The sequence below is a fragment of the Lynx canadensis genome, chromosome F1, assembly GCF_007474595.2.
Source record: "Lynx canadensis isolate LIC74 chromosome F1, mLynCan4.pri.v2, whole genome shotgun sequence".
NCBI lineage: Eukaryota > Metazoa > Chordata > Mammalia > Carnivora > Felidae > Lynx > Lynx canadensis.
In genome coordinates, this window is record NC_044319.2 from 59,885,286 (window position 1) to 59,900,067 (window position 14,782).

Sequence of the window (14,782 nt, forward strand, 5' to 3'; positions counted from 1 at the left end):
TTTCCCTTCTGACATACACTCCTCAGTTGTTACCCTATTTATGACACAGGACTGGACAGAAATTCAAAATCGTTTTATATTTTTCTATAAGCTTACCAAATCGTATTATATTTTGCACGTGTGTTGTGTTCTTCTATATCATCTTCATAATATATTAAAACTTTTGTCTTTTAGCAAAGTGAGTATTTCTAAACTAGTCTTACGAATTCAGAAGGCCCGAAAAATAGGCGAATTAAGAGATGTAGGAAAGGGGCGCCCAGCTGCTCAGTCAGTAGAGCGTCCGACTCTTGATCTTGGGGTCGTGAGTTCAAGCCCCACTTAAAAAAAAAAAAAGGAAAGAAAGAAAGGGAAAAAAAGGAGATTAGAGGAAAGCAGTCAGGTCGAGTCAGGATGAGGTTGTTGAAAGATATAAAGGAGATAACATAGGGAAAACTATCTGCTGCACAGGGTCGCACTCAGTAAGCATTTGCTGAGTCATGGCCTGGCAGTCGAATTATTCTTCATCTGCATGTGAGGATAATAAGCCCACCTCACCGCCTGGTTGGGGGATTGAATGAGAACAATGCCTGGCACTGTGAGACAGAGCTGCAGAAATACTTGTCTTTATTTTAGGTTATCCTGTTAGCAATGTTTCAAAAAGTTGGGAGACAAGCAATGAGAAAGGGGTATAAACTATTGTTATGTGTCCATATATTTTTATAGTCTTTACATGCATTTTTTTATAGACTATTTTTTAGAGCAGTTTTAGGTTCACAGCAAAACTGAATGGAAGGTGCAGGGACTTCCCATATAGTCCCTGTCCCCACATATGTTCAGTCTCCCCCACTGTCACCCCCTAGCACCAGACTGGTACATTCGTTCCAGTCAGTGAACCTACAGCAACACTTCATTATCACCCAAAGTCTGTGATTTACATCGGGGCTCACTCTTGGTGTATACTCTCTTGGTGTATATGTACTTTAAAAAAAACATTTTTTTAAATGTTTATTCTGAGAGAGAGAGAGAGAGAGAGAGAGAGAGAGAGAGAGAGAGAGCATGAGCAGGGAAAGGGCAGAGACACAGAATTCGAAGCAGGCTCCAGGCTCTGAGCTGTCAGCACAAAACCCAATGCGGGGCTCGAACTCACGAACTGTGATATCCTGACCTGAGCTGAAGTCACACACCTAACCGACTGAGCCACCCAGGCCCTCCAAATGCGTGTGTGTGTGTGTGTGTGTGTGTGTGTGTATATGTTTAAGTTTATTTGTTTATTTTGATAGAGAGCAGGGGAAGGCAGATAGGGAGAGAGAATCCCAAGCAGGCTCTGCGAGCCCAACATGGGGCTTGATCTCATGAGCAGTGAGATCATGACCTGAGCTGAAATCAACAGTCAGATGCTTAACCAACTGAGCCACCCAGGCGCCCCCTATTTGTAAACTTTAAAGTGCATAAGAGTGTTGGATGTTATTACTATGGTGGAGAGAATGGTGACCTCTACTCTTTTTCTTAGGTCATTTGTCGCAAGACCATCACTTAGTTCCTACATGTGTTTTCAAGGAAAAGACTTCATGGGTCAGGAGACAGAGAAATTTTTATCTAAGAAAAACCATGATAAGACCTGGGCTCATTTGTGAGACTATAGGAATTTGAACAGGTTATTTAGAAGTTCGCTAAAGGAGGGATGCCTGGGTGGCTCAGTGGGTTAAGCTTCTGACTTCAACTCAGGTCATGATCTCGTGGTTCGTGGGTTCGAGCCCCACATCGGGCTCTGTGCTGACAGCTCAGAGCCTAGAGCCTGCTTCGGGTTCTGTATCCCCCTCTCTCTCTACCCCTCCCTTGATCATGCTCTCTCTTTCTCTCTCTCTCAAAAATAAATAAACATTAAATTTTTTTTAAAAATTTTCACTAAAGGAGAAGATTGCATTCAGTAAATACAGAGCATTTACATTAAAATACAAATACTTGAGTAATGTAACATTGATAAACCTAATTTAGTGTTCCCAAAGGAAGCCTGTGACAAGAGCCACAAGGAGAACAAAGTATAGAGCTTCCATGAACTTCAGCCTTGGCTACTAAAGTGCCTCCGTTCTAACATTCTTGTTGCTGTTTGAGCTCTTCCCCATCTAGAGCAGTGGACTTATGTCCAATAGTCATTTATATGTTTTTATTTCATAAATGAGACTGTCAACAGTCTACGCTTCAAAATATTTCCTATTTTCCTGTCAGTTATCTTCTGTAAGTTATAGTTAACCTGTAATTTAAAGGGCATCAGGCACGCCTGAGTGGCTCCGTCGATTAAGCGTCCAACTCTTGATTTTGGCTCAGGTCATGATCTCACGGTTCATGGGTATCCTCATGGTGCTTATGGACAGTAGGTGCTCGATAACTATTGAGTGAATGGATATACACATGCTAACCTGCCTTCCTGTGGGGTGGCGCTTCTTCTGAAGACGGGAACTGTTAGTATAGGATGTACTGGAGGTACTGTGTAAGAGAATCCATCTGATTAAGAATCAAGACACATGAGTTTTAATTCTAACTCTGCTCTTCATTTACCTTCGTAACTTTGGACAAACAATCGTACCTTTTTAAGTTTTCATTGGAGTTCCTCAAATACAAAATGAGACCAAGCAAGAAAACGTAGATGGTCTTTAAGGTTTTTCTGTCTTAGAAATGCTGTGTGAAATCTTAACACCTGACCTTTACTGAAGCTCTCCACACTCATAAGCCCTCTCACTTCCCTCTTTGAAGCATAGCATGTAATCCCCACATCACACTCCCCCCTCATGGTTGCTCTCTAGTACGCCCACGCCTGTCTGCTTCTACCAGGTGAGTCATTGCTTTTTCAAGAGCCTGTATTTATCCCAAAACAGTTTATGCTGGTTTTACTTGTCGCTGTATTTATGTAATTTAATTTAATGTTATAGTACCTTATAAAATGTGAGTATAAAAATAGTTATTTTTATGAGAACTAGTTTAATGAAGGTGAATTAAAAAAACTGTTGAATTTGGGGCGCCTGGGTGGCTCAGTTGGTTAGATGACCGACTTCGGCTCAGGTCATGATCTCACGGTTCGTGGGTTCGAGCCCCGTGTCGGGCTCTGTGCTGACAGCTCAGAGCCTGGAGCCTGCTTCAGATTCTGTGTGTCCCCCACTCTGCCCTTCCCTTGCTCACGCTTGTATCTCTCTGTATTTCAACAATAAATAAACATTAAAAAATTTTTTTTAAAAAGCCGTTGAATTAGATGCAATGGAACACGTGGAAAAGATGAAGGGAGGTGCTGGAAATCTAGGAGGACTCTGGACTCAGATTGCTTTGCAGGAACCTAAGTGCCCTTATCACTTTAATAAAACTGAAATTTAACATCTCGGTTTCAGCTTTAGACGGTGCAGTAATGACTAACTCCAGCTGATGATTCGTATTCAAAGAAAAGGCCTTGCTACAAGAAACAGCTAATGAATGTGTTTTATATGGTTCATGTTGAAAGAGAGATTACTTCTTTTAATGATTCTTCACTTGAAAAAATCCACTCTTTGGCTGTAGACCAAGGTCCCATTAGATGGCAGTACTTTAATTGTTGTATGAACTCCCATCATGTCGTAGGCCTTTTTAAAAATAACACAGTAATAATTGTCCTATTTTAGGTCATAATGGTACTTTTAATTTACGTGGCCTCTCTTCATACGTGATCCATGTAAAATACTCTTCTCTACATCTCATATTCAAACCCAGTTTTAATTCTGTTTTCTTCACAGAACATCCAGAAGATTCTTGGCCTTGCCCCTTCACGAGCTGCCACCAAGCAGGCAGGTGGATTTCTGGGTCCTCCGCCTCCTTCTGGGAAGTTCTCTTGAAATCAAGAAGAGCCCTATAATTCCTGTCATTCTTTTTAAACATTCAAATTAGACTGCAACTATTTTGTAGCAAGAGCCATCGACAGACTTAGCACTTGGGCCACTTTCTGATTCTGAGTTATTTCTAGACTTTTTGGATATGATTCTAAAGAGAATGGCACCCACCAAACATGATAGTACTTTCAGTCACAGATAAATTAAAAAAAAAAAAAGTTTGTTGATTAGATAAGTTCAGGTGATGTCTACGTAATAAGAAACAAATAGCATCTTTCTTTTTGGCTTACACCAATGCTTTCCGTGGAACCGACTCTCAAGTCTGTGCTGTGTGCCATATACCATGGAAGTTGGCTCCCCGGAGCATTTAGCAATCTGGAAGGAGAAGTTAGTTTGTATTACTCTTCATTGGAACTATTTGTTGTGCATTTTTTCCCAAACCAAATATATGGCCTAAGATCAATAAAGAGGCCAAAATGTTAGCTATTTCATCTACAAGGAGAGATCTGTTTTGTACCGTATTCCTGGAGTCATGTTTTTAGTAATCTGAACGTAAACATTAGCCAGGAAGGGCTAAACTAAAACTTTTCAAATGTACTACTTTATCAGAGCCTGGAGCCTGCTTCAGATTCTGTGTGCCTAAAAAGCTCAAAACACACAACTGTCCTATTGCGGGAAGTGGAAAGCGGAAAGCGTGAGGAGAAGGAAAGAAGTAGCTCATGAGAGTATAAAAACGAGGGTCCTCGGCAGTTCCCTTGATGCCCTTGTACGGCCTTCTGGATCCTTGGGAAGGCACTCCTCGTCCTCCCCTGGAGGCAGGGTTAGGGTTACATGTAGGCGATCTTACAGAGCTTCCTTTTGGTCACAACAGCCTTTAGTTCCTGCCATGCTCCTTCGTAAAGGAGGAGAGGGCGCTTGGACCATGGTCATCCCCTGCGCGGTCCGTGGAATCGGAAATCTTGTGTGGAGGGAGAAGTCTGGTCACTTATCGGTAGTCTCCTTAGATGCACATGCTCAACCAGTGAGAAAAGACGGGTTATTTGCAAAGTAACGACTGTTAAACCCATAGCAAACTTCACAATAGCATAAAACCCAGAAGACAGTGGGGCAATATCTTCAAAGCTGAGGAAAATACTTATCAGCCCAGAATTTTATGTGCAACTAAACTAACAGTTGGAAGCAAAACTGGGAGGCAGTATTGTCAGAGCTACAAAATCCAAGATAATTGAATTATTAAAGGATATATTTTGGGGGCATCCGGCTGGCTCAGTCAGCGGAGCATATGACCCTTGGTCTTGCGGTCGTGAGTTCGAGCCCCACGTTGTGCGTAGAACTTGCTTATTTAACAATATATAGATATGGATACATTTCCAGGACAGAAAAGAACACCAAGAGGAAGGTGTGGGATGTAAGATACAACGGTCAACACAGAAATTGATCAAAGATGTGGATAAACTTCAGTGTTTTATGGATTATCTAATTAAGAATTATTTCAAGACGATCCCATAAGGTAATCACTGTTCCTACCCTCATTTTTTAAAACATTTCTTTGAGAGAGGGGGAAGGGCAGAGAGAGAGGGAAAAGAGAATCCCAAGCAGGCTCCATGCTGTCAGTACAGAGCCCAACGCGGGACCGGATCCCACAAACCGCGAGATCACGACCTGAGCCCAAATCAGGAATGGGATGCTCAACTGACCGAGCCACCCAGGTGCCCCCTTATCCTCATTTAACAGATGGAGAAATCGAGGCAGGAGAGGTTAAGTCACTTGCTCAACATTACTCAGCTAGTGAGTGGCAGAGTTGGGATTTGAACCAAGGCCGTCTGAAGCTAAGCCAGGCTCTCCGGTGCCTCCCCACAGGTTATGCTGATTCTCTCCCCTCAGCTCTTCTCTCTTCCGCTAGAGATTATGGGCGCCGAAGTTGGGGATTTTTTTGTCGTTCTTACTCTTGTTTCCTTGACGTGGGAAACAGAAGAAGCTCAAGCAGATGAAATGGAACAGAAATCTTTATTTCTAGGTTACTCTGCTCAGAAGGACTGACTGATAAGGATAATGGCGATGATTTCTTAATGGCCAGAATGCCATGGACTATTCTGGGAAAATGATAATTAAAAGAACGATCATGAAGACGATGATGATAACAATGATGACAAAAATGACTGGCTCTCTAGAATAAAGCATAAGAGGAGAAGGAGCCACACAGAAAATTCTGTCAATGCCTTTGTAAAGTGAGAGTATGTAGTCCGTCCTACCACCCACCTCCTTAGGTTTTGATAATAGGGCTTTCTAATCAAAAAGTGTATTTCAGGGGCGCCTGGGTGGTTCAGTCGGTTAAGCAACTGACTTCGGCTCAGGCCATGGTCTCACGGTTCGTGGGTTCGAGCCCCGTGTCGGGTTCTGTGCTGACAGCTCGGAGCCTGGAGCCTGCTTCGGATTCTGTGTCTCCCTCTCTCTGCCCCTCCCCCACTTGTGCTCTGTCTCTCTCTCAAAAATAAATAAAATTTAAGAAAAAAATTTTAAATAAAAAAGTGTATTTCAGTGAAAGAGGGTGAATAAGAAGGGTCAAAAGGAAGAAGGAGAGTAACTTCTCTTCACCCTGTTTCTAAAAGAGCTCAGTAGATGTATTACAAATGAAATAAAGCTACCACGTAACAGGAGTGTAAATTCAAGGATATATTAAGGGCTATGCAACCTTACAGTGTTTTTCTTTTAATTACTTGCCCTGAAAACTTTCAAAACTACTCATCTGGATGACTAGATCCAGGCCATCACTGAATATTGGAGATGACATTTCAAGCCAGAGAAGCCTCTGAACAACTCTCAAAATGTATCATTTGGCTACTTCGCCTGTGTAGAGGATAGTTGTCCCTATTCTAGTTTAGGGAAAAACTGAGCATTCTAATGCCTGCATTTGCCTACTCAAGTTGCACTCCTAAAAGGCTGCTCAAGCAGTAAACTTTGAAAAACTGCAGGTAAATCTGAATTTGTTAACAGATAGCATTCCAAAATCTTAAGTCACTTTGGAAGCTGAAAAGCAAATGTGTGTAGGTACTCCTATGCCCTTGACCAGACTGTGGTCCTCTTCTCCTGCAGAAGTCATCCTCTGCAGGGTCAGGGACGTATGATGGCATCATTGGGTTGATGAGCACCCAGAATTCCCTTACCTCCAAATCAAATCATTTTGCCACATTGTAGGATGTAGTGGGGCTTTTTTTAAGTACACTTGTACTTAATTATTTTGTGTATTTCAGTACTGCCCTTCAGTACAAGTAAAGGTGCCGTTACTTTCTTTTTTTGGATTAATTCTGCTTAAGTTATAGTCTTTTAATTTACTTTTTCCTTTGAGTTTTTAAACTTTTTAGAATGGAAAAAATCTTAAAAATAAAAGTCTTAAAAAGTAAAGAACTCTGAGATACCCATTACTCAACTTCAACAATTAACTCGTGGCCTATCTTATGTCTACCCCTGCCTGCCTCCTATGGTATTTTGAAGCAAATTCTAGGCATCCTGTCTTTTATCCATAAATATTTCAGGACTTTTAAGCATGTATGCATACACACACACATACACACGTATAAAATCTCTCAGTATCATTTTACATAGCTAAAAATTCATAATTCCTTGGTGTCATAAGTTGTCTATAGATGGCAAAAATGTTGAGTCTTTTCGGAATCAAGGGCCAAATAAGATAACCGTGTTGCAATTGGTTGATAAACAATGGAAATTTCTTCCAGTCTGTTGCAGCAGTTTTCCAACCAGAGTGCATCAGAACCGCCTTCAAGGTTTATTAAAACAGACTGCTGGGCTCCACCCCAGAGCTTCTGACTCTAAGTCCTAGGTGGAGCTTGAGAATTTGCACTTCGAACAAGTGCCAAGGTGATGCTGATGCCGTAGGGTTTGGAGTCTACTCATGTTGTAGTTCCCTACTGTTTCCCCGCCCCCCCCCCTTGCAGTTTATTTGTTGAAGAAGAAACTAAGCTGTTTACCCTGTGAAGTCCCTCAGTTTGGATTTTGCTGATTGCATGCCTGTTTTACATACGGCTTGTTGTCTCTTTTTGTGATGTTAGCTTTCGATGCAGTAATTGATTAATTAGGGATTGACAATGGTGATGTTTTAATTTCTAGTATCGCTTCATTTTATTATTAAATACCTCTATAGATAGAAACTTCCCCTCCATCTATGGGTTAGTTACATACAGAGTAGTAAACTTTTTTAGGAAAGGCAGAATAAAAGTTGACTGATTTTCAAAATAATGAGTTGTTCACTAGTATCCTATGGTGAACAATTTCTGTGTGTGTGTGTGTGTGTGCGTGTGTGTGTGTGCTTAGCAGTTCATTGACTTAAACATATTTGATTCACTTTAATCCCCTGTAATTATTTTTCTTGTGAATGCCGAGATCGTACCATTTCTAGCCAACGAAGAGGCTTTCTAAGTTGGCTCCTGGGTCCATTTAGCATGACTCTGGTTGTCATTGGTGGCTTCCTTGCTAAGTGATATGACGAGATGTCTCGGAGCCATTTTGCATTTCCTACCTGACTTGACTGCAACGCTTTCGCCAAAGAGGCCTGGTTCTTTTTACTGGGAAATGGTATTTGGAGACTGTAATCAGAGCACTAAGGTTGTGCACTGAAACTGGGTTGCTCGGCTTCTAGGCTTTTTTTGTTTTTTTAAATTTTTTAAATATTTATTTTTGAGAGAGACACACAGAGTGTGTGCAGGGGAAGAGCAGAGAGAGAGGGAGACACAGAATCCGAAGCAGGCTCCAGGCTCCGAGCTGTCAGCACAGAGCCCGACCCGGGGCTCAAACCCATGAACTGCGAGATCACGACCTGAGCCGAAGTCGGATGCCCGACTGAGCCACCCAGGTGCCCAGGTTTCTAGGCCTTTTTTGTGGACTAAGATGGGTAATATGTTTTGTTGTTGTCACTTTAAGATAAAATACATCATGAATTTATACCGATGCCCTCCCCCCTACTTAAATTTAGGGCTTCATAGTTTTTACCTAATTTCTTTAATCTGTGTCTCTTTTATCCACATCCTAAGAATTCCAGTTTTGAGTACCAGAAATGATAGACTATCACGTCATTCATTAGCATGATCCTATAATATCTGCCAAAAGTTTCAGAATATCAGTACTAATATCACTTCTATCAATATGATTTCTGGAAATAGTTTAAGCTTTTTTTTTTTTTTGTAAGGGTGGAATTCTTTATTTTTTTCCTTTTCAAATTTTTATTTAAATTCTAGTTGGTTAACATATAGTGTAACATTGTTTTCGGGGGTAGAACTTAATGATTCATCACTTATATACAACACCCAGTGCTCATCACAAGTGCCCTCCTTAATGCCCCCGCTCACTCGTCTGTCCCATCCCCCACCCACCTCCCTCCATCAACCCTCAGTTTATCCTCTATTGTAAAGAGTCTCTTACGGTTTATTTCGCAAGGGTGGAATTCTTTAAGATACATACCACTCTGGGTTCATAGACCACTGAGATTTCAAATTACGTGCAATAGTTTATGCCACCAACTGGATATACATTTGTATTCATTTATTTGATTTTCTTTTCAACTTTTAGGGCATGCTTTTTCATTTTACCTTATAATTATAAAAATGACATCTAATGTTTTAGTAGGTTTCTAGCCTCGCCCAAAAAAGCATATTTAACCTCCGTAGAGAGGGGGCACCTAACTCCCCATCACCATTCTTCTTTTATGGCTGCAACCCCACTCATAAGCCACCACATGCATGGCAAGTGGGTAGGTAGAGAATATTGCCAGAAACAATTGTATTTAAGCCAGTGGTGGGGATGGCAGAAACAGCAGCAGCACGTATTTTTGCTCCCTTATTTTTGCCCGCACTTGCTGGGTAAAGCGAGGAGGTGTTTTGGGAAGAGAACACCATGTGCGGACGTGGCCAGCACTGACTCCTGCAGGTTCCTATCTCTGGCCCCCAGGCCCCCCTCCCAGGGAGTCTCCTTTACCCTGGCCCGTCCATCCTCCATCATCTGGCAGTAATCTTCCTAAAATACAAATCTAATTGTGAAATTGAGAAGTTGAATTTCTCCAAGGAAAGTGGTCCAGTGGCTCTAAGTAAACTTAAACTAATTGCCACGGAACCCGCCCCCCCACCCCCCGCCCCTGGAGTCTGGGTCTCCAAGCACTCCCCACCTGATGCCCCTGGGCTCCAAACAGATTTATTTGGAAAATTCTTATTTTTCACCATCGTTTTGGACTTTATTACCTTTGTTTTCTCTGCCTGGAATGTTCTCTCCGTACTTCTATTACCTTCTAGACTCAGCTCAAGCATTACTTCCTCGTGAGTTTTCTTTGACCTTTACATGGTTCGGTTGTTTCCCTTTGCTGTATCTCTGTTTGAGGTTTTCATGTATGAATCGCTTATTAAAAATGGGCAAATGTCTGAACTTTCTAAGCCTTGGTTGCCTCTTCGGGAAAATGGGGTTAATACTCCATTCAAAATTCCCTTATCCAGCGTCCTCTCGTCCAAAGCATGCTGACTGATGCCCACAGCACACCGAATGCCCTTAGCCAGGCTTATGCGTCTCAGCTCCCGAGGGCAAATTGTAGCACGTTATTTGTTTTGTTCATTTTGATCATATAAATTGACAGAATATGCAAATTAGTGAAATATGAATGCAAAAACAATTGCATCTAGGAAAACAATGGTTTGGAATGACTCGATAAAAGTTGTTCAAAATAATTGCTTTGACTTATTTGTGGGTGAAATAACTGAGATTGAAAAAAGCAACAAAATTTTACAAATATTCAGTCCTTTTATACCCTTTCTTAGTGTTTCAGTTTGTATTCCACATTAAAGAAACCAAAACTGGAAATCAAAGATGATACGTTTTGGTTTTAAAACATTTGATCTTAGGCGGGGCGCCTGGGTGGCTCAGTCCGTGGAGCATCTTGATCTCAGCGTCCTGAGTTCAAGCTCTGCTTTGGGTGTGGAGCCTACTTAAGAACATTCTACCCGAGGAAAGCATCCACCATAAAGCTTGGGATTTTCATCATTACAAATTCTGTTTAAATTCTTCCAATTGTTAAGAACTTTGAGTTGCAAATGTTTGCTTCTATTGTATTACTGCTAAAAAAAAGGTTGCATGGAAAAGAAAGATAATGATTCTTTGAAATAAATGAGGCAGGCATGATCAAAACAAAACCAAAACAACCAAAGAAACCAAAGAAAAAACCCAATAGGATTCCAAACAATAGACTCACACTGAAGGAAAAGGCCATGGCCATACCTCAGGAATAAATGGGTACATGGGGTGCCTGGGTGGCTCAGTCGGTTGAGCGTCCTACTTCGGCTCAGGTCATGATCTCACGGTTTGTTAGTTCAAGCCCTTGTGCTGATGGCTAGGAGCCTGGATCCTGCTTTGGATTCCGGGTCTCCCTCTCTTTCTGCCCCTCCCCAGCTTGTGCTCTGTCTCTCCCCCACCCCCCACCCCCGCCCCAAACAAACAAAAATTGTTAAAGAAACAAACGGGTATTTATTTGTATATTTCAAGTTAAAAAGTGCCTTAAGTATATATAATACTTTCTTTTGTGATTCCACTCCATATTTGACATTTTAGTCAAGTCAGAGCAACTCAACAGCACCATACTGGGTGCAGGGATTAATAATACATAGTATCCTCTAGAAGGATGAGCGACACTAATGATTGTGTTGTATATTGCAATGGAGGTAGCAACTCAGAGATAAAGAAACCACTGGTTGTTTTGGGGGAGGATTTGGGGTGCTGGTCAGCAAAAAATTAGTCAAAAACCCTTGCCTTTAAGGAGCTTGGAATATAGACAGGGCAGCAAAGTATGGTAAGTATTAGGAACATTACATGTTTTAGGAGCTTAGAGGAGGCTGGCCGACAGATCCAAGAAACGTTTCTGAAAGAGGTGACAGGAGCCAAATTGTGAAGGATTTCTTGGCGTGGGCGGAGAAAAGATTGGAAGAAAAGCACTGGAGACAGAATAATGAACAAGACAGTAAGCAGGCGAGGAACAGTAAGCAGGAAAAGACGAGCATTAGGGGCAAGTGGAGAATTGACAAGCGATGAGGCCTCTTCATGGTAAGCTAAGGGATTTAGTTTGAAATCTCCAAGAAGCCTGTGATTACAAGCAGAGAAGTAACATAAGCAGATTTACATTATACGATCACTCTGGTGGCAGGGTGGGCATAGATCAGAAAAGGCAAGCCTTTGAACGGGTTAGGAAGCCAACCATTCATCAAATATTTACTAAGCACCTATTAAGCACCTACAAATATTTACTAAGCACGGGATACTGGGGTCACTGAAAATACACAGTCACACTTTCATGAGTTCCAGTCTGGTGAGGGAAGTACATGTCCAGCGAATTGTCAGACAAGTTACCAAAATTAATTATTCTAAGTGATCACTGTGAATCGCTGTGAATCTGGCAGTGTGACTGGAGTATATGTCTGCGGTCATTGCCCGGTATTCCTTCTTCTGATAAGTTTCCTGTAGGGAGCCATAGCTCCCCTACTCCATGTAGTGTGCCATGTCAGAAACGGCGTCCCTTGGAGATGGGCATGGAACCAAGGCCAGCCGAGTAGAGTACCCGATCCTCCTGGCCCCGGTGATTGGGCTCCAGACTGGGCATATGGGCCAAACAAAACCAATCAGGAACTACTCCGATATTTGACGGGTGGATCAAAGAAGAGAGAAGGCCTCTCGCTCTTTTGGATCGCGAGCTGTAAGGGTACACGCTTGACCCATTCCCCATCATTTCTGATGAATGTAGAGAAGCAGAGAATGAATCCAATAGACATACAGAAGTAGAGCAGAGGTGGGGGGAAAGGGGGACCCTGACAACATTGTTTGAGCCCTAACTCAATTGTTTAGGTCTAACCACCTAAAGCTGAAGCCACATCTGAACGTCCGAGGTACACTGAAAGGAATATAGGAGGAAGAGCAGCACACCTAGGGGAAAACAATGAGTCCAATTTGGGGAGAAACAGAAGCTTGTGGGATAGCTAGGTGGGAATGCCTAATGTGTCTGGATCTAGGTTTCTGGCACTCAGGAGGGAAATCAAAGATGGAATCAGGGACCTGGGAGTCATCAAAATGCCAGTGAACGTTGAAGTCATTGGTTTGGGTGTGATCTATAAGGAGAATCTATAGATTGTGGAGGAAGAAGACCAAATTCTGGGGAACATCATCATTTAAAGGAAAAACAGACACAGAGATGTCGACAAAAAAAATAAAAATAGGAGAAAGAGAGGCTCCACAAGCTGAAGATGAGGAACATTAAGATGTGGGCACCCTGGGGCGCCCGGGTGGCTCAGTCTGTTAAGCTTCTGACTTCGGCTCAGGTCACGATCTCACGGTTCGTGAGTTCAAGCCCCGCGTCGGGCTCTGCGCTGACCGCTCGGAGCCTGGAGCCTGCTGCGGATTCTGTGTCTCCCTCTCTCAATGCCCCTCCCGTGCTCACGCTGTGTCTCTCTGTCTCTCAAAAATAAATAAACATTAAAAAAATTTTACAGGATGCGGGCACCCTTGGTTCTTACACACACTCCCCACATCCAATCAAATCAGCGTATTCTCTTGGCTTTGCGTTTTCTCATTTCCTCTCCCCGGACTACCACCTTGCCCCACCATCACCTCCCCCCCAGGTTATTACATTTGCATCCTAACTGGTTCATTTGATTGCACTCTTTGTAACACGGCAACAATGCGAGATTCCTTTAAAAGTCGGCCAGATTGTGTAACTCTTCTGCTCAAAACTCTCCGCTGGCTCCCTGTGGTCGTTTACTAGAGCTCCTGTAATAAAGTACCGCAAACTGAATGGCTTAACCAACAGCAATGAATGTTTTTAAGAGTCGGAAATCTTTTCCTAGGAGATGGCTCTCCGGTGCTCACCGGCTGGACCTGGGTCACATGCCCATCCCCAGACCCACCAATGCCAAGGGGGATAAGACAACCCTGGCTGGCTCAGTCTACTCATCATTAGCCCTAGTTATGTGAGCTAGACACTGGAGCAAAATCGGGGCTCTGCAAGTCTGGAAAAAGGGAGAAATGGCCTGTGCCTAGGTTGCGAATATTAGGCAGTATGGATGCTGATGTGGAGAGGCCATTCAAGGTAGAAATGGGCTGCCTGTGCGGGGCAATCAGGTCCTCGCTGGGCTGTCAGCCTCTCTGTGTCTTGCTGGTTGCTGCCACCTGGCGCAGGGATATTTCTATCATGACAAATATCCACCCAGCCTTCAAGTTTTGGGGCACAGGATAAAAGCAGCTTGGTGGTCAAGATTTCAAAAAGGCAACAGCTATTTGAATCCGTTAACCACATTCTTGAATTCCTTCTTTGTTATATGGGTTTGCTTTTTCTACTTTTCTAACTTTTATGCCCGGGCCACTCAACCCCCTGCTTGTGTGCGTGCGCCACCTTGTGACGATAACGCGCTCTGCGAGCTCGTTAGGTGAAGGACTGCTTTGCTCTTGGAGCCACCTGCCCTCTGTCCCTGGTAAGGGAGGCCGTGGGAATGGACCACACATACTGAGAGGGCAAGGGAGGCCGTGGGAATGGACCACACACACTGAGCGGATCGGTGGAGCATAAGACAGAGGCCTCATAGATGCACGGCAGGTATATTTTCCAATTCTAGAACCTCCCCTCAAGCCTTTCAATATCCTTCCATGAAAAAAGAAAACCCGAAAACTATAAACAGGTTTGTTCCTCCCTTGACATGACAAAATAGGAGAGAAAGAGAGCAGTGGACCCAGGAGGGTCCCCCTCACCCTGCTGGTCACCTCGGTGTCTTTCTTCCTGTTTACATGTCTCCATCCAGCCTAGCTCTGCCTTCTCTCTGTCACCCTCTTTCTGCTGCACGATTGTCTCCGCCGGGTCCTCTGCAGCCTTTTGTGCATCCGGCAAAGGCTCTTCTTTCCCGACGCTCGAGTACATCCTCAGTTTTATA

At 43.0% G+C, this 14,782-nt stretch overlaps 2 protein-coding genes across 2 annotated transcripts in view; both read left to right on the top strand.

Annotated features, from left to right (window-relative positions):
* The window catches only part of TMCO1 (transmembrane and coiled-coil domains 1), a 39,446-nt gene extending 35,116 nt beyond the window's left edge, over window positions 1-4,330 (top strand). Inside the window, exon 7 of the mRNA XM_030303472.1 lies at window positions 3,735-4,330. Within this exon, the coding sequence (XP_030159332.1) occupies window positions 3,735-3,833 (99 nt within the window). The 3' untranslated portion in view covers window positions 3,834-4,330. The remainder of the gene's footprint in view (window positions 1-3,734) is intronic.
* Window positions 4,331-6,298: 1,968 nt separating this feature from the next.
* Window positions 6,299-14,782, top strand: part of ALDH9A1 (aldehyde dehydrogenase 9 family member A1) — a 38,675-nt gene continuing 30,191 nt past the window's right edge. The window contains exon 1 of the mRNA XM_030303470.2: window positions 6,299-6,303. The gene's annotated coding sequence lies outside the window, so the exon portion shown is untranslated. The remainder of the gene's footprint in view (window positions 6,304-14,782) is intronic.